Source organism: Myxine glutinosa, chromosome 1, assembly GCF_964187855.1.
Source record: "Myxine glutinosa chromosome 1, kmMyxGlut1.1, whole genome shotgun sequence".
Lineage (NCBI taxonomy): Eukaryota > Metazoa > Chordata > Myxini > Myxiniformes > Myxinidae > Myxine > Myxine glutinosa.
Genome location: NC_136261.1, coordinates 365,321,332 through 365,341,497, shown reverse-complemented (window position 1 = coordinate 365,341,497; position 20,166 = coordinate 365,321,332). Strand labels below are relative to the sequence as shown.

At 45.5% G+C, this 20,166-nt stretch overlaps 1 protein-coding gene across 1 annotated transcript in view; it reads right to left on the bottom strand.

Moving 5' to 3' along the window:
- Nucleotides 1-9,170: 9,170 nt before the first annotated feature.
- Nucleotides 9,171-20,166, bottom strand: part of LOC137418449 (E3 ubiquitin/ISG15 ligase TRIM25-like) — a 42,352-nt gene continuing 31,356 nt past the window's right edge. Inside the window, exon 5 of the mRNA XM_078771043.1 lies at nt 9,171-9,746. Within this exon, the coding sequence (XP_078627169.1) occupies nt 9,223-9,746 (524 nt within the window). The 3' untranslated portion in view covers nt 9,171-9,222. The remainder of the gene's footprint in view (nt 9,747-20,166) is intronic.

Here is a 20,166-nt window from a genome sequence, read left to right as displayed (position 1 = left end):
GACGCGTTAATTCTGCCCACAAGTTCTCTATCGGATTCATATCCGGGGACATGGCAGGCCACTCCATATGCTCTACACCACGGTCAGCAAGAAAGTGTTGGATCATGCGAGCACGATGAGGCCGTGCATTGTCATCTTGGAAGACAAAGTTTCCTCGAAAGGCTGCACGAGCAAATGGAAGCAATGTTTCTTCCAGAATGACCCTGTACTTGAACTGGTTCAGGTTTCCATTCAGAACAACCAGGTCAGTTTTGCCCCCGGCATGAAAAGCAGCCCAAACGGTCACCCCACCACCTCCAGCTTGGACTCTTGGCACTATACAATCTTCGTTGTGGGCTTCCTGCACTTGTCTGCGCACTCGGACGCGGCCATCTTGACGATAGACCAGAAATCTAGAGTCGTCACTGAAGGTCACGTGATTCCAGTGTCCTGGCTGCCATTGACGGTGCTCTCTGGCCCACTGCAATCGGCGCTGGCTGTGTTGTCTGGTCAGGCGTGGCTTTCTCAGGGGACGCCTGACACGATAGCCTGCTTGAACCAGTCGTTGGTTGACTAGCCTTCTGGATACATGCACATTTGTCAGTTGCTGCCACTCAGCCCTAAGCCGATTAGCTGACTTGGTACGGCCATTGCAGACTAACCGGTGCAGCTGGCGATCATCTCTCCTTGTGGTTCGGCGTGAACGTCCTGGCCTCGGTATTGGAGTAGGGACAACCCTCTGAGCATTTCGTTTCAGGATCTTTGACACCTGACCTTGAGTGATGCCATACTGCCGAGCAATAGCACGCTGTTTCATGCCAGAATTTCGTAAAGCCACCACTCCATGACAAACAGCATTGTCAAGTTGACGGACCATCTCTCGAGGAAGCGGCAATAGCTTTTGTAGACGTGCAGCAGTTGTTTTCCACTAATACAGAACGCAACAACCCTTATATACCCGATTGTGAAGCCAATCGTCAAATGTACCTGTCCTTACATTTTGTCACGCCACCTGTGATATAATCCTGTTATTGACTTCTTGCTGCGAAAGACAATCAGTGACATGGTTCTTTCAACAAAGACATCACCGAAGGGTAAAAGAAACTCACCAGATTGATATACTGAGTTCAGAAAGTAAACCCAAGTCAAGAAAGAAAAAAAAATTCCATATTAAATGCCAAGTCTGTATATATATATATATATATATATATATATATATATATATATATATATATATATATATATCTGTGCAGTGTCTGTTTTGTGTTGTCTTGTCTTGTGTTGTCACTGAGCCACTCCCTCAAACTTTTGTGAAATCATACTATTCCAACTTGACCCACGGCGGTAGTATGCGCTCCACTGAGTGGTGTTCTAGTTTTCTCTGCAACCGTTGTTCCGATTAACAGGAAATTTTCACCGTAGGTGCAACTCCACCTGTAGAATTGTTGAATGATAACTATGACGTCATAGGTCACGTGGTACAGACGACATCTTCGAAAAACCGTTTAACATAATAGTAAGACTTTTAACAAACCAAAAAAAATACCTATTTTGGGGGGCAATCACCCCTCCCCCATATACCTCCTAAGACCCCAATTTTTCTAATGCCTTGAACAAACATTGATACATCATGGGTGATTAATGTTGTGGTGAAGTTTCATCAAAATTGTGTGTGTAGTTTCTGACAAGAAAGGAAATACCTATTTTGGGGGGCAATCACCTCCTCCCCCAACCCCATATAGCTCCTAAGACCCCAATTTTTCTAATGCCTTGAACAAACATTGGTACATCATGGGTGATTAATGTTGTGGTGAAGTTTCATCGAAATTGTGTGTGTAGTTTCTGACAAGAAAGGAAATACATATTTTGGGGTGCAACCCCCCCCCCTCCCCGTAGCCCCCTAAAGGGGCAGATTTTTTAAATGCCATGAACAAACTTTGATACAGCATGGGTGGTGAAGGTTGTGGCCAAGTTTCTTCAAAATTGTGTGTGTAGTTTCTCTAGGATCCTGGGTTCGAATCCCGGTCGATCGCTGAATTAACGCCAGGGGGGTTGACTCAGCCTGTCATCCTTCCGAGGTCGGCAAATTGAGTACCAGCTTGCTGGGATGAATGATCCCGGTGTGTACCCCGATTTAGAATAGGTACACCGTATCCCTGCGCATCATAAGAGCGTGACCAAGGGTTGGCGTCAGGAAGGGAATCCGGCCATAAAAACATTGCCTCAAACAGGGAACCAAGATTGTCATGGGGACCGCAAGGCCAACCCCCGCTCTCGCGGGGAAAATGGGCTTAAAACGATCATTCATTCATTATTCATTCAGTTTCTGACAAGAAAGCAAATTAAAGCTCTCAAAAAAAATCTCTCTGTGCTCTGTCCCCCAAATATTCCTACAGGTCGCACAAGATCTGCCAGCAACCCTCTTATGGTAAAACTGCCAAAATCTAGGCTCTCTGCTCACCTTCACTCTTTCATTCCCCTTTTCTCCCACCTCTGGAACAAACTCCACCACTCCCTTCAATCCCACTCCACCCTCCAGGTCTTTAAAACAGCTGTTCACCACCATCTCTTATCTTCTCCCATTCAAAATCTTGATCTTTTCTAGCCCCGCTAATTCACCCCAGATACACTTTTTTGAAATTCCAACTTCTTTCCTGGAAGTCCTTGCAGTGTCCATATGTTTTATACCTCTCCCACCTCCCCCCAAGCCCTCTCCCTCCCACAGATCTCTCAATGTCCTTGCTCTCAAATGTTGTGTTTGTGTCCTTCCCCCTCTCTCCCCATCTTGTGTACCGCTCCCCTTATTTTGTGTTTTATGTGTCGGTTTGACTTTTTGTGTGATTAATGTTAGCTCTTTCACGAGCCTCGATCTTGTACACAAAAAAAATAACCTATTTTGGTGGGGGGTCAAACCTTGACCCACTTTGACCCCCCACCCCCCGTAAACCCCCTTAGACTTTGATTTTCTTTGTGCCGTGAACAAACTTCGGTACATCACCTGTGATGAAGGTTGTGTTCAAGTTTCATCGGAATAGTTTGTGTAGTTTCAGAGGAAAAAGCAAATTCCTATTTTGGGGGGTCAAACCTGGATCCACTTTGACCCCGGCAAAACTCCTCAGACCCCGATTTTTTTTTTAATGCTGTGAACAAACTTTAATCACAACACAGGAAATGTCATTTGTACCAAATTTGGTCGCAATCCCATCAGCGGTTTTGGAGAAGAAGGTTCAAATGTTTACAGACGGATGGACGGACGACGCATTCACGTAGGCGGAAATATGCCCGATTTCGCGGTTTTGGCGGACATCTTGGATTTTGTCCTCTGGCCGAGTTAGCCCGCATTTTAAAAAAAGATACCCAAGCTTATTTTTTTATATATATTTTTATCTTTCAAAATCAACCTTCAAACCTTGATCACGGGAAAATGGTCACGAACTCTATTGGGAGCTCCCCTACTAAAGTGTTTACGGTTTTGACCCAGGTGAGCTAACCAGTGTCTCAATGCAATCTCTTCACTTCCATGGTAACAAACACCTTAGAGACTTACAGTACTTCGAAAATATTTAATACGTACATTACTTATTTGCTGACTGGAATCCCCACCCAGGTCATACTATCCTCTTCAACGAAAGTATCAAACAAGCCAGGCTACGCCGCTGTTGGACTTTCGGTCTTGTTTATTAAAGGCGCCACCACTGGAGGTGAGGAGGATGACGCAATCAAACGTCACTCGGTAGAGAGCATACCTCCACCAGGCTGAACACTTTACGGTTTGTATCCACTGATAGGCCGGATCTGGATTCGGACCTGAACCAAAATATAATCGGCTGCTTCTTCTCACCTAACCAACTCGTCCACCTGGTTTTGTCATAACTCGTCCTAACATAACTCGAGACGAGACGTGGGGTTGGAGAGGCATGGGCAGGGACTGGAGAGGGATGGGCGGGGACTAGAGATAGATGGGGGGGGGACTAGAGACAGATAGGCGGGGGCTGAAGAGGCGTGGGCGGGGACTAGAGATAAATAGGCGGGGACTAGAGATAGATGGGCAGGGACTAGAGATAGATGGACGGGGGCTGGAGAGGCGCATGCGGGGCTGGAGAGGTGTGGGCGGGGACTAGAGATAAATGGGCGGGGACTAGAGATAGATGGGTGGGGGCTGGAGAGGCGTGAGCAGGGACTGGAGAGGGATGGGCGGAGGCTGGAGAGGCGTGGACTGGAGTCGTAGGTGGGGCGTGCTGGAGCGGGGCGTGCTGGAGCGGGGCGTGGGCTGGAGCGGGGCGTGGGCTGGAGCGGGGCGTGGGCTGGAGCGGGGGCGGGGTTCACGCATATCTGACAGAAAACGTACAAAATTACGGATTGATTTATGCTTACCAAAGGGTGGCGATATTTAATGGCCGACACCAACGAAAGAGGAATGCACATTACTTACCCTCAGCTTCTCACGCTTGTCCACAGCCGTTCCGTCGTTTCTCTTCTGCTCCATTAGATTAGAATTACCTTCAATCCTCGTGGGGATCGCATTGGCTTTTAATCGCTTCAGTTTACTCATCCCAAACTGGGAATACTGGGAATACGAGTCATCTTCAAAATGGGCGCTGCAAATGACGCTCGAAACAGTTGGGCCTTGCCACTTTGCTCTGGTCAGTTTTACCTTTGCAATCCATATTTTCCTTACAGCTGCATCTTGTGGGAAGCCATGCATACTCACACCATTTTTGTACGTATTGCTACAACCAGCAACAATACATCTAGCTGGCATTGCCAGTACTTTTTTTTTTTCAGAGTTCAGAGCTTGTTGGCCGCACAGAAACAAGTCCCGCAGCAAAAGTATCCTCAAGACGACGTGTGGGTCACGTGATATGACGTAATCAAATCACCGGTTTTTTGGGGTCGGAGCTAAGCCAGTGTAAAACGACACCATAAAACATGAAAATCTTCCTTGCAATATATTGTTACGGACACGCGGATTAAGATGTTATGATGGGCCGAGCGGAATGGCCGCCGTGTTCGCACAGTTTACCCGATTCTACTCGAACGTTGGCCAAATCGCGCTATGCTAAATCAATGAAGGAAAGGACACAACGGCTGGGATAAATGAAACGACACAAGGGGTACAGTTCTCAAGACCTCCGGAGGAGGATATAATTGGTGATGCAGAAAAGGGGTAGATTACAAGGTAAGAGGTAAAGCACAGAAAAGATGGGCACTTAGTTACAGTCTTATCTTATCCCCGACAGACCACAGACAAACGGAACAAGACTGACTTACACAGGGATTGATGGCAGGGAAGGACAGGCAGTCGATAGCACAAGGTGCACCTTGGCTCAGGGGCAGAATCAAACACGGTCCAGTAGATGCAGGGAGGTGTCACAGCGCTCGGTTGGTGGCGTCTCTCTTCCTTCAAGTCCAGCGCGCATCTGACGTCACCTCCCTCTTCCTGCGCATGCTCAGCGGGGAGTGACACGCCCTCGGCTCGTTGGCTCCGCCCCAGATGGAATCGGTCCGCCGCTTCTATTGGGTGCGGGGGGTTACCGGGCTCCGCCCTTGACGAGGAGCTGACAGCGAGCCCCTACGTGGTAACCCCGTCGGAGCACATGTTCGATGGCGGCTAACCAAGCCGGAGTGAGGACGCGCACTCCCCGCGCCGCCGCCGTTGCTGTTGTTGTTGCTGAACCGTGAGGAAGAGCTGCGGGGGAGGTATTGGGAGGTCCTAAACTTCCCAACGGTGCCATACAATCACATTCTGGTGCAACGAAGAGTCAGAATTAATGGAAACGAGTCCTTAACTGACATAGACTAAGAATAACTAGCAAGATGTCCTATGGTTGTCTACGTGAGATGCGGTGGACCTGGATGCGACATTTAATGGGGGAAATAGGGGAAGGTCGGGTCTACAGAGTGTTGTTTATAGAAAATGGGACTAGGGAACGGGGGATTGGGGATAGTTGGGAAGTATTGGGGAAATAGGGGAATATTTACAAGCGGATATGGATGGATGCCAATCTCATATCCGCAACAATATTTATGCAAGAAAAGAACGAGTAAGCATGTGAAGCAATATGTATTCTTTAAACGAAACATGATTTTCTGATTCTGTAGACATTTTAGCAAACATCAAATTGTCCATGTCGTACATACACCAAAACCTGTTCACTAAATTAATCCATAACTTCTTGAGATATCCTGCCTCCAGACAAATAAACAGACGTGGAATCATAACCTCCGTCACCATCAGTGGCCGGGCTAGAAATGGTAAAATTGGCCAATTCGACTCGTATGCCGAAAATACGACATCTCGATCTCTCAAATGGTTCTCGGAAATAATACAAACTGAAATCGAGATATTAAACGTGGATTGATCATGTTTAATTGTTGCCCTCGCCAGAAGAGAGGGTATTGCATTTGGGTCCATTTGTTACTTGTGAACATCGAAGATTTTTCAAGAATATTGGTTTGTCTTGTACGTTATTGTCTGTCAATCGTCTGCAGGTCACAATTTCAAACCGATATTCACGAAACTTCACCACATGGTAGAGTTGGTCACATAGAAGAAGCCGATTGATTTTGAGGTCAAAGGTCATCTTGGTCAAATTTCTAAAATTGTCATTTTTCATCCGATTGACTTGAAAATGGAACGAACACCTTTTGCATATTGACACTGAATTTGGAAACCAAATATTTTAAAGGTCAAAGGTCAACTCGAGGTCAAACTACTAATATTAATTTTCATCTGAAAAAGGATCAGTTTTAATCAGATTGACCTGAGCTTTGATTAAGATCAATTTTAATCACAATGAAATGGACAATTTGATCCATCCGTGACAAATTTTTATTTTGAAGACAGATGGAATTTGCAAATATCACATGACGTCGTCTTGTTAATTGGCAAAAAAAAAAAAGTTTTTCCTTTTTTTTGCCAAGTATGTTGATCACTCCAAAAAAATCACACAAAAAGTGTGTCCGTCTGTCCGCTCACTTATACTTGCCTACAGGTCACAATTTTAAACTGATCTTCACGAAACTTCACCAAATGGTAAAGTTCGTGGTCGGACAAAATCCTGTATCCTTAAGGATCCTGCATCAAAATCCTGTATCCAAAATCCTTAAGGTCAAAAGGTCAACATAGGCCAAAGGTCAACAACTTTTATCAAATTTATAAAATCCTCAATTTTAATCTGATAGACTCGAAATTTGAATAGGATTTGAATTTCAGCTAATATTGAATTCAACCACCAACTATTTTTGAGATCAGCATAGGCCAAAAGGTCAACATCAGCCAAAGGTCAACAACAATTTCAAATTTCTAATATCCTCAATTTTCATCCGAGTCACTTGAAATTAGAATGGGATTTACATATCAGCTAACTGAATTCAACCACCAACTATTTTTGATATCAACACGGGCCAAATGGTCAACATAGGCCAAATTTCTAAAATTGTTAATTTTCATCCGATTAACATAAACTTTAAAGACGATTTGCATAGCAGGTCACTGAATTCTACCACAAATTATTTTTGAGGTCAAAAGGATGCTCCACTGAGTGCCATTCTACTTTGTTCTGTTGTGCCAAGTGTCGCACAATGAGTGATTTTTCATTTACTTGTTTGTCTGTCTGTCTATCCACACAGAATAAGTATGATTTTCTCTGCAACGCTTGGTCCGATTGACACAATTTTTACCATTGGAGCGCCTCCACCTGTACATATTTTTAAAATAATTACGACGTAATAATGTCATGTGGTATTGGCGCCATCTTGGAAAAACGAAAAACTTTACACTTCCATATCTCTGAAACCACTCCATGGAAAATAAAATTGAAACATGTCTCATTGTCAAGTGCTCCCATAGTGGAACAACATATATTCATGATGACATCATCGGCTTCATTAGTAGAATGCTTGATCCTATCAGTTTGAAATCTCAGTAGAGAGCATACCTCCGCCTGGTTGGCCATGTCACTCAATGGTTGGCCAAAATAATAACTTAAAAATTAAATAACACTCATATCCGAATCCATATTCAGATCTACACCAAAATCAAATCGATTTTTCCTCGTCACACACACACAACCTGTCCACCAAAAACCACCGTTTAGAGGCCATTTTTCCCCGCAAGGCGGGGGTTGGCCTTTTTCGGGCACCGTGGTTGTTGTTGTTTTTTTGGTCCCCTTTTTGAAGCAATGTTTTACGGCCGGATGCCCTTCCTGACGCCAACCCTTTTTGTCGCCTTTTTACGACAAACAGGGAATTACCAGTGAACTGGTACTCAATTAGCCGACCTCGGAAGGATGACAGGCTGAGTCAACCCCCCTGGCGTTAATTCAGCGATCGACTGGGATTCGAACTCAGGATCCTAAGATCCTAAGCTGGCACCCTAGCCGCTAGCCCAACACCAGGCTTGTTTCACAACACCAGGCAACACCAGGCTAATCCCAACACCAACCTGTCCACCAAGTTTCGTCAAAATCCATCCATAACTTTTTGACATATCCCGCAATGTATAGTCTTTGGCCCTATCTCCCAATGGTGAAGAATCACTTAAAAAATTAAATATTTCTCGTATCCGAATCCATATTCAGATCTTCACCAAAATCGAATCTGTTGATCATTGACAGACACCCAACCGGTCCACCAAGTTTCGTCCAAATCTGTCCACAACCTTTTGAGATATCGTGCTATATATCATTTTTGGCCCTATCTCTCAACGGTGAAAAATTACTTAAAAAATTCGAGTAGCCAGATCCGAATCTGGATCTTCACCAACATCTAATCATTTTGTCCTTGTCACATACGCTACATCTCTGCCAAATTTCATCCGAATCCATCCACAACTTTGAGATATTTTGTTCACAAACAAACAAACAGACAGATATACAAACAGACAGGGGTGAAAACAACCTCCATCCACCTTTGGTGGCGGACGTAATAAACACCAAACAAAATACATCACACAAACACGTTCTCGCGAGGGTCTGCAATGTCTGATTGCTCTTTGTAGTTTCTTTTCATGAAACTTGGGACGTTATTGGAAGAGGGAGAAGAATACCCAGTCTATGGAAGAGTGAAGAGTTTGGCACTTTGACATCAAATAAGATAAACAATAACTTTTATAAACATTAATCAGTAATCACATCGCCAAGCACAAGAAAATCATTTTATTTATTTAAAACCAAAAAAAAACCTTTACTTTCACATCTCGTGAATGAACAGAACAGAACTGAATCAATGAAATCAACGAAACTAGCAAAACCTCACGGAATCACCAGCAGAGTTAAAAATCCCAATGGCAGCTTTAACGGGGTCCATGAAGTTGCTCTTGAACAAGTGCAGAACGTGCGAGTCCCCGAAACAAGTCAACTCTCCCGCCTCACAATCCAAAAAAAACCCAAACCGTTCATGATTCCCCGACAAGGACAGGGGAATCTCTTGATCGTTGTGCCATGCTGAGTATTTGTTTTGTTTTTTCAGCAAACACCAAGACTTGGTATTCTCTCCCAACCAGCTCTCTTTCCATAAACTATTCCTATTCATAGAGTTTAAACAGATTCCAGTTCCACAAAAACGACTCAAACTCACATCGACCTCCCAGTAGTGACAACCTGAGGAGAAACTTTCTAAGGAAAGAAATTGGGGAGCAAATTCAAACCGATCAGGGTGTTCTGGGTATGGGTTCATGGTGTTGGTTCGAGTCCCCATTCTGAGGTCTGGGGAGATCTTGATCCATACATTTGCAGAGTTTGGGTCCAGGCTCAGGGTTTGTGCATCTGCAGACATTGTTCAACAAATACAAAACACATGCTATAAAAAACTGTGAAAACTGAAATAACTAGAACGGCACTCAGTAGAGAACATGCCTCCGTCTGGTTGGCCATATCACTCAATGGTGAAGAATCACTTAAAAATTCTACGAGCTGGATCCGGATCTTCACCAAAATTGAATCGATTCTTCCTTGTCACACACATAACCTCTCCACCAAGTTTCGGCCAAATCCGTACACAACTGTTTGAGATATCCTGCTATGTATCGTTTTTGGCCCGATCTCCCAATGGTGAAGCATCACTTAAACTAGAGGTTCCAGGGAACCTGAACTCAACTGGTCTATATCAATATGGTTAGAATATGCATAATAGAACCACAAACTATATAGTTTATATGTACTAAAAATATGACAAAAAATTTATTTTTCAATATGGCCGCCCTGCCCCGCCCCACCCATTTTTTGGCGTTCAACGCCCAAATGCAATCCCAAACTAGTTTTTGTCTTAAACATGCTGCATAACAAGTTTCATCAAATCTCATCAATATTTGTGACTTTTAGAGCATAGATGTCGAATTGTTTAGACGACAGGCAGACGGACGACGGACACTGGGTATCGACAAAAACTCAGCTGGACATAGTCTAGTTGAGTTAAAAAATTATAGTAGCTGGATCCGAATCCGGATCTTTACCAAAATATAATCATTTTGTTTTTGTCACATACACTACATCTCTGCCATTTCGTCTGCCAAATTTCGTCCGAATCCGTCCACAACTTTTTGAGATATATTGTTCACAAACGGACAGACAAACAAACAGAAGACAGACAGGGGTGAAAACACAACCTCCATCCACCTGTGGTGGCGGAGGTAAAAAAAAAGCTTTCTATAAACTATGAAAAAACTAACGAGAGAGTTCGTAAAACACATTGCCCCCACAGTTTTGAAGTAAGTCTTCAATTTAAATAAAACAATGATTTAAAGATCGTTAAAAATAATTCCAGAACTTTACCACCATTGAAGCAGTCTCATACTTCAATTGCATTGTGTCTGTGTGTATAGTCAATTGAAGCAGTCCAGTATTTGACACGTCTAAGTACAGCTAAACATAAGAGTTTTGAAAGTGTAAAGAAGGTGATTTGTTCCACAGTGTTCAAGTATATAATTAAATTTAAATAAAATAGATTGTAAAAGTCGTCCAAGTAAATTAATTCCTGAATTTACCGCCATTGACGCAGTGTCTATTACACCACCCTATTGCATTAGTTATTCGTGCCTCTTCTACATGTCCTTTATGACGTCCTTAAAAACTAAGTTTCCGGTGTGGAATGATTTTCAATTTTGTTCGACTACCAGGCAGACAGACGGAGTAAAATAATTAACTCACTCCTCTTTGCACGTGTGCGATTGGGACGTATTCGGAGGCAAAGTACTGTTACACCACAAACATGTCTTCCTATTCATGTTCAAAATATAACATTCCATTTAAACAAGTTGTTCCTCGATCATAAACCGGCGTTTGTGGACAGACAAACGGACATTAATTCCAAATTCTTATTTTCTTAACCAAATTAACCCCGTTTTTTGCTTCATATGCACGGGATAAATATAGTTTCACCCAGGTATGAGGAACTTGTCGAAGAAGCCGAAGGTTTGGAGTGTTTTTTTTTGTTTGTTTTTTGGATGCAAGATCGAGGCTCGTGAAAGCGAACATTAATCACACAAAAAGTCAAACCGGCACATAAAACACAAAATAAGGGCAGTGGTAGACAAGATGGGGAGAGAGGGGGAAGGACACAAACACAACATTTGAGAACAGGGACATCGAGAGAAATGTGGGAGGGAGAGGGCTTGGGGGGAGGTGGGAGAGGTATAAAACATATGGACCAAAACGTCGGCTTTTAAGAATAATGTCCGGTTGCCATACATGTATCTATCAGCAGCTATTGTCATAGCATTCATAAATATTTGACGAGAATTCCTCGCCACGAAATATCACTTCATGGTACCGATACATGCATATTGAGCAGTTTGGTAGACATGGAAGAGGACATAAACCACATCAAAAGAATGTCTGATTCGCGTTTATACATCTATCTATCAGTAGCTACTGCTATTATAGCACTCATAGATGTATCTATCTATCTATCAGCAGCTACTGCAAGGACTTCCAGGAAAGAAGTTGGAATTTCAAAAAAGTGTATCTGGGGTGAATTAGCGGGGATGGAAAAGGTCAACGTTTTGGATGGGGGAAGATAAGAGATGGTGGTGAACAGCTGTTTTAAAGACCTGGAGGGAGGAGTGGGATTGAAGGGAGTGGGGGAGTTTGTTCCAGAGGTGGGAGAAAAGTGGAATGAAAGAGAGAAGGGGAGCAGAGCCTAGATTTTGGCAGTTTAACCAAAAGAAGGTTGCAGGCAGATCTTGTGCGACCTGTAGGAATATTTGGGGGACAGAGCACAGAGAGCTAGGGGAGCAAGGCCGGAGAGGAGTCGGTAGAAGACAGAAAGACCACAAACCTGCCTGCGGTGAGTGAGTGAAAGGCCCTCGGAGTTCGCTTCATCGCAGGAGATTCCAATGATTCTGAAAGCTTTGGTTTCAACAGCGTGAAGCCGAGCTAGGTGTGAGGCAGGAGCACAGGCCCAGAGGGGGGAACAGTATTCCATTGAGCTGCGGATGAAAGCCTTGATGTGGTGAGGAGCTCAGGTGTGCCGAGGAAGAACTTCGCACGACGGAGGATGCCCAGTCGGCGACTGGCTTTGGAGGCCAGCTTGGAAATGTGGTTTTCCCAAGAAAGATCATGGCAGATAGTGAGACCCAAAAGCTTGAGCAACAGAACTTCTTGGAGAGGATTGTTGAGAAAGTAGATGGGAGGGTTTTCCAGTAGGCCTTTTCAGAGAGACATAGTAAGAGTGTGAGATTTGTCATGATTGAAAGACATGTTCCACTTGTTTGACCAGTCTGATTTTGTCCAGGTCTGCAGAGAGTGAGGAGGCTGCAGACTGCCGATCTGAGGGATGAGGAATGGAGCGGCAGAGAGTGGAGTCATCAGCAAAGAGATAGAGAGGATTTTCCAGAGAGTCGGAGAGATCATTGATGAAGATTAGAAATAGCACAGGGCCCAGAACACTACCTTGGGGAACTCCAGCCTGAACTGGAAGGGGAGATGAGAGAAATCCATTCAGGGCCACACGTTGCCTACGACCAGAGAGGAAGTCCGCAAGGCATGCGTGGAGATTTCCATGGATACCATCGGAGGAGAGTTTGGTGAGCAGAGCAGAGTTTCAGACCGTATCGAAGGCACGTGATATGTCAAGGGAGACAGCGCTGATTTCCTGTTTGGCATTGAGGACCTCAATCAAGTGGTGGAAGAAGTACAGAGAGGTGTTTAGGGAAATCACAGAAGTCTTGGGTGGAAGGATGTCAGGAAAAGCTGCATCGTTGAGGTACAGAAACCAGGTGTGGTGGACAGTGGAAGTAGTAAGGTCTTTGCCGAAAAGTAGGTTTGGAAGAGGATAGAGAAGATCAAAGATATAGGTTGATAACTGGATGCAGGCATGCTGTACCTGTATGGGCAGAATAATAAAGCAGTAAGAAGAGTTTGTGGATAAGGTGAGGAGTGATATGGAAGCAGAGGTGTACAAGATGACCTATAAATTGACTCGTAACACAGATGAGTATGGCAAGGACATCAATGGGGATTGGGGGAGATTGTGATTAAGAAATGGTGAGGTGAGGCCAGTGATGGAGGAGGGAAAGGATGCAGGATTGAGGGTATGGAAAGACTACTTCAAGGAGCTGGTGAACCAGGGAGGAAGAACAGCGAGCTGGAGCTTATGTGTTACGACACGGGGAAATGAAGTTAGTGAAGTGAGTGGATAGAAGGATGGATCAAATGAGGGAGGAGATTGGTATGAAACATGACTGAGGTACTAAGGTAGGAGGAAAAGCGACCGTGTTCGGTAAAGGAAGATTGTGTGAAGAGGGATATCAAAAAGTGGGGTGGTTGGAGGGGAGAGAGTTGGCTGAGGAGTTTATCATGCAACGATGCCCAGCATGGGGAAAATCACAATCTCCCCCACCCCCCCCCCCCCCCCACCCCCTCATGCTGGGAATCATTGAGGGAAGAAGAGGAATAGGCAAACCTTATGTGTGCGTTTGGAGTAATGATGGAACGAGATAACCACTCAATATATCAAGCAAGTCAGCATTGTTGAAGAGTCCAAGTGTAATTAGGTTTACCCTCCATGAAATGGAAAGTAAACCTATAATTACTGCTAGAGTTTTTCTTATTATTATTCTTCCACCCTATTTTGCACCTCCGAAAACTTCATAATTAAGTTTCTCAGCAACCGCTGGTCAGATTGACAGGAAATTTTCAACAAATGATCGACTCGGCTCGTATAGTTTTTTAATGTTAATTATGATGTCATAGGTCACGTGGTATGGGCGCCATCTTGGAAAAACACATTCAAATTTGCCCTTCTGTATCTCAGAAACGGCTCAATGGAAAAATTTGAGGAATGGCTCATTCTAAAGAACTCTGCAATGGGAACAAAAAACACGTGTATCGAGTATATAAAAAAATGCTAACGTTAAGACGTTAGAATCCGTCAAAGAAAATTTTTTCTCATCCCCCGAAAATGACATTTTTTTTCTCAGATGCTTCTTTAAAAACTCAGAGTGAAAAAAATTTCGAAGTCATACGTCACATGGTTCGGCCGCCATCTTGTTTTCGTGAAAAACCACGAAAACCCCTTTTTCTCCGCAACGGCTGAACTGATCGAGCCCAATCTTGGCATGCATATTCACACACCCATGACGAACAAAAAAGCCTCCGAGCACGACGTCATCCGACACATGGTTTCAGAGTTATGACGTTTTTAAGCACAAACTAGAAATGGTATCACCTCCATAATTTGTGAAGATATCGAGTGGAAACTTTACACAAATGTTCCTCATGGGGGGATGTTTCAATGTTACTTGAGAGGTTTTGATAAGTCAAATGGTTTGGCCGCAATAAATAATGGAAGGAATATTTTAAAAAGCTTCTAACTCTTGAACCACTGCATTGATCAATTTGAATTTTTAATGCAATGTAGCTCTCATCAAGCGGAACAAGTGTGCAAAATTTAAAAATGATTGGATGTACGGTCTCGAAGCTATAAGTGTTTATTTTTGAAAGAAGAAGAAACACCATTTTGTCCTTCCAGGACGTGATCACAATCACACGACCTCTCGCGGTCATTTTAACCTCAAATAAAATTATAATTGAAGATTTGTCAATAGCTGAGGTATATTAACAAACGAATAAAACAGATTTGGTCAAATTCTGACTTTTCTTAACTCGATCGCATTTGACAGTTGTGAGATGCTCAAGAAGAAGAAAACTCCTTTGGCCTCTCAGATAAAATAAATAATTCTGGCTCTGCAATTTCACGTTTATTTTATTTTAAAAATCGCTTTTTCTGCAAGCATTGCACAGATTGACGTGAAATTTTCACCACAGTTGCGCCATAGGGTGTGTGGATGTGCGTGTGTGTGGATGTGCATGTGTGTGGATGTGCGTGTGCGTGGATGTGCGTGTGCGTGGATGTGGGTGTGCGTGGATGTGGGTGTGCGTGGATGTGCGTGTGTGTGTGTGGATGTGCGTGTGTGTGTGTGGATGTGCGTGTGTGTGGATGTGCGTGGATGTCTGTGTGTGTGGGTGCGTGTGTGTGTGGGGGGGGGGGGGGGGGGGGGGTGGATTTGTGTGTGTGTGTATGTGTGGAGGTGGGTGTTGTGTGTGTGTGTGTATCTGTGGAGGGGTGTGTGTGTATCTGTGGAGGGGTGTGGGGGGGGGGGGGAGGGGTGTGCGGGTGTTTGTGTGTGGGGGGTGTTTGTGTGTATGTGGGGGTAGGGGGGATATGTGTGTGTGGTGTGTGTGTGTGTGTGTGTGTTTGTGGGGATGTGAGTGTGTGTGTGGATATGTGTGTGTGTGTGTGGGGGCAGGATATGGGGATGTGTGTGTGTGGGGATGTGAGTGTGTGTGTGTGTGTGTGTTGATGTGAGTGTGTGTGTTTGTGGGGATGTGAGTGTGTGTGTTTGTGGGGATGTGAGTGTGTGTGTGTTTGTGGGGATGAGTGTGTGTGTGTTTGTGGGGATGAGAGTGTGTGTGTTTGTGGGGATGAGAGTGTGTGTGTTTGTGGGGATGCGTGTGTGTGTGTTTGTGGGGATGCGAGTGTGTGTGTTTGTGGGGATGCGAGTGTGTGTGTTTGTGGGGATGCGAGTGTGTGTGTTTGTGGGGATGCGAGTGTGTGTGTTTGTGGGGATGCGAGTGTGTGTGTTTGTGGGGATGCGAGTGTGTGTGTTTGTGGGGATGCGAGTGTGTGTGTTTGTGGGGATGCGAGTGTGTGTGTTTGTGGGGATGCGAGTGTGTGTGTTTGTGGGGATGCGAGTGTGTGTGTTTGTGGGGATGCGAGTGTGTGTGTTTGTGGGGATGCGAGTGTGTGTGTTTGTGGGGATGCGAGTGTGTGTGTTTGTGGGGATGCGAGTGTGTGTGTTTGTGGGGATGCGAGTGTGTGTGTTTGTGGGGATGCGAGTGTGTGTGTTTGTGGGGATGCGAGTGTGTGTGTTTGTGGGGATGCGAGTGTGTGTGTTTGTGGGGATGCGAGTGTGTGTGTTTGTGGGGATGCGAGTGTGTGTGTGTGTGTGTGTGTGTGTGTGTGTGTGTGTGTGTGTGTGTGTGTGTGTGTGTGTGTGTGTGTGTGTATAGAAACTATGTTTGAGGTTTACAATTGAAATAAAGTTGAATATGGGATGTTGTGAAATTAACATCATTTACAGCAATCCTTTAAATTATTTATATTTAAGTTTAGGAACAACCGATACTGTTCAATTAATTAAGTGTGTGGGATGTGTGTGGGATGTGTGTGTGTGTTTGTGTGAAGGGGGGGGGGGGGTGGGTGTGTGTGTGTGTGTGGGTTTGTGTGTGGGGGTGTGTGTGTGGGTATGTGTGTGGGGGGATGTAAGTGTGGGGGGATGTGTGTGTGTGGATGTGTGTGTGTGGATGTGGGTGTGGGTGTGGGTGTGGGGTGGCTATGTGTGTGTGGGGAGGATTTGGGGTGTGCGTGTGGAGGAGGGGGGGTTGGATGTGTGTTTGTGTGTGTGCATGCGTGGAGGGGTGTGCGTGTGGGGGGAGGGTGTGGGGGTGTTTGTGTGTGGGTGTGTGTGTGTGTGTGTGTGTGGGGGGGGGAGTGGGGGTAGGGGGGGATGTGTGTGTGTGCGTGTGGGTGTGGGTGTGTGTGTGTGTGTGTGTGTGTGTGTGTGTGTGTGTGTGTGTGTGTGTGTGTGTGTGTGTGTGTGTGTGTGTGTGTGTGTGTGTGTGTGTCGGGGTTGTATCCAAGGGGGTTGTGTCAAAGCATGTCCAATGAAAGTGGGGTTGTATGAAAAGTGGGGTTGTATGAAAAGTGGGGTTGTATCAAAAGTTGGGTTGTATCAAAAGTGGGTGCGAGTAAACCGGTCATCACTGCCAGCAGTTTTAAAGTGGCAGTTCTAGTTGGTTTTAAAATTCGAGGAGTCCAAGCCTAAATCACAAACAATAAGACAGAACAAGAAAACAGCTCGAACAGGAAAGCAAAATAGTGGATCGGAGTGAAAGCAATAAAATATGGAAATAAAAGAATGAGAAGCTAATTAAATTAGAAAAATGGAGAAAAGAACAATGCAGTGCCTTCAAGAAACTATTCACACCTCTTGACTTTTTCACATTTTGGTATGTTACAGGCCAAACTTAAAATTGATTAAATTTAGATTAGTCAATACTGGTTGGGATGGCGGTGACTAAACCGACACCCCTCACTGGCTTTGCTAATGGGGAAGTGAATGTGAAACCCTGCCAGAACCAAAAAACAACACCTGATAAAGGGTGGATGAGCTCCCTTAGGGAGCCAATGTCCATCCAATACTGAGATGGTGTCTCCCCAAAAATGCCCCACTGAATACAGTGAGAAAAGTAGTGCCATTTTTATGATGCCGCAGACACCCAGAGTATCCCGGGAAGTGACAGCACTTTCCCCAAGTGTTTCTGTGTGTGTGTGTTTGTGTGGCTGTATGTGTCTGTGTATGTGGCTGTCTGTGTGGCTGTCTGTGTGGCTGTATGTGTCTGTGTGTGTGGCTGTATGTGTCTGTGTGTGTGGCTGTATGTGTCTGTGTGTGTGGCTGTATGTGTCTGTGTGTGTGGCTGTATGTGTCTGTGGCTGTATGTGTCTGTGTGTGTGGCTGTATGTGGCTGTATGTGTCTGTGTGTGTGTGGCTGTATGTGTCTGTGTGTGTGTGGCTGTATGTGTCTGTGTGTGTGTGGCTGTATGTGTCTGTGTGTGTGTGGCTGTATGTGTCTGTGTGTGTGTGGCTGTATGTGTCTGTGTGTGTGTGGCTGTATGTGTCTGTGTGTGTGTGGCTGTATGTGTCTGTGTGTGTGTGGCTGTATGTGTCTGTGTGTGTGTGGCTGTATGTGTCTGTGTGTGTGTGGCTGTATGTGTCTGTGTGTGTGTGTATGTGTGGAGGTGGGTGTTGTGTGTGTGTGTGTATCTGTGGAGGGGTGTGTGTGTATCTGTGGAGGGGTGTGGGGGGGGGGGGGGGGAGGGGTGTGCGGGTGTTTGTGTGTGGGGGTGTTTGTGTGTATGTGGGGGTAGGGGGGATATGTGTGTGTGTGTGTGTGTGTGTGTGTGTGTGTGTGTGTGTGTGTGTGTGTGTGTGTGTGTGTGTGTGTGTGTGTGTGTGTGTGTGTGTGTGTGTGTGTGTGTGTTTGTGGGGATGTGAGTGTGTGTGTGTGTGTGGATATGTGTGTGTGTGGGGGGGGGCAGGATATGGGGATGTGTGTGTGTGGGGATGTGAGTGTGTGTGTGTGTGTTGATGTGAGTGTGTGTGTGTGTGTGTTGATGTGAGTGTGTGTGTTTGTGGGGATGTGAGTGTGTGTGTTTGTGGGGATGTGAGTGTGTGTGTGTTTGTGGGGATGAGAGTGTGTGTGTTTGTGGGGATGAGAGTGTGTGTGTTTGTGGGGATGCATGTGTGTGTGTTTGTGGGGATGCGAGTGTGTGTGTTTGTGGGGATGCGAGTGTGTGTGTTTGTGGGGATGCGAGTGTGTGTGTTTGTGGGGATGCGAGTGTGTGTGTTTGTGGGGATGCGAGTGTGTGTGTTTGTGGGGATGCGAGTGTGTGTGTTTGTGGGGATGCGAGTGTGTGTGTTTGTGGGGATGCGAGTGTGTGTGTTTGTGGGGATGCGAGTGTGTGTGTTTGTGGGGATGCGAGTGTGTGTGTTTGTGGGGATGCGAGTGTGTGTGTTTGTGGGGATGCGAGTGTGTGTGTTTGTGGGGATGCGAGTGTGTGTGTTTGTGGGGATGCGAGTGTGTGTGTTTGTGGGGATGCGAGTGTGTGTGTTTGTGGGGATGCGAGTGTGTGTGTTTGTGGGGATGCGAGTGTGTGTGTTTGTGGGGATGCGAGTGTGTGTGTTTGTGGGGATGCGAGTGTGTGTCTGTGTGTGTTTGTGGGGATGCGAGTGTGTGTCTGTGTGTGTTTGTGGGGATGTGAGTGTGTGTCTGTGTGTGTTTGTGGGGATGTGAGTGTGTGTTTGTGGGGATGTGAGTGTGTGTGTGTGTGTGTGTTTGTGGGGATGTGAGTGTGTGTGTGTGTTTGTGGGGATGTGAGTGTGTGTGTGTGTTTGTGGGGATGTGAGTGTGTGTGTGTGTGTGTTTGTGGGGATGTGAGTGTGTGTGTGTGTGGGGATATGTGAGTGTGTGTGTGTGTGTGGATATGTGTGTGTGTGTGTGGGGGCAGGATATGGGGATGTGTGTGTGTGGGGATGTGAGTGTGTGTGTGTGTGTTGATGTGAGTGTGTGTGTGTGTGTTGATGTGAGTGTGTGTGTTTGTGGGGATGTGAGTGTGTGTGTTTGTGGGGATGAGAGTGTGTGTGTTTGTGGGGATGCGAGTGTGTGTTTGTGGGGATGCGAGTGTGTGTGTTTGTGGGGATGCGAGTGTGTGTGTTTGTGGGGATGCGAGTGTGTGTGTTTGTGGGGATGCGAGTGTGTGTGTTTGTGGGGATGCGAGTGTGTGTGTTTGTGGGGATGCGAGTGTGTGTGTTTGTGGGGATGCGAGTGTGTGTCTGTGTGTGTTTGTGGGGATGTGAGTGTGTGTCTGTGTGTGTTTGTGGGGATGTGAGTGTGTGTCTGTGTGTGTTTGTGGGGATGTGAGTGTGTGTGTGTGTGTGTTTGTGGGGATGTGAGTGTGTGTGTGTGTGGGGATATGTGAGTGTGTGTGTTTGTGGGGATGTGAGTGTGTGTGTGTGTGGGGATATGTGAGTGTGTGTGTGTGTGTGGATATGTGTGTGTGTGTGTGGGGGCAGGATATGGGGATGTGTGTGTGTGGGGATGTGAGTGTGTGTGTGTGTGTTGATGT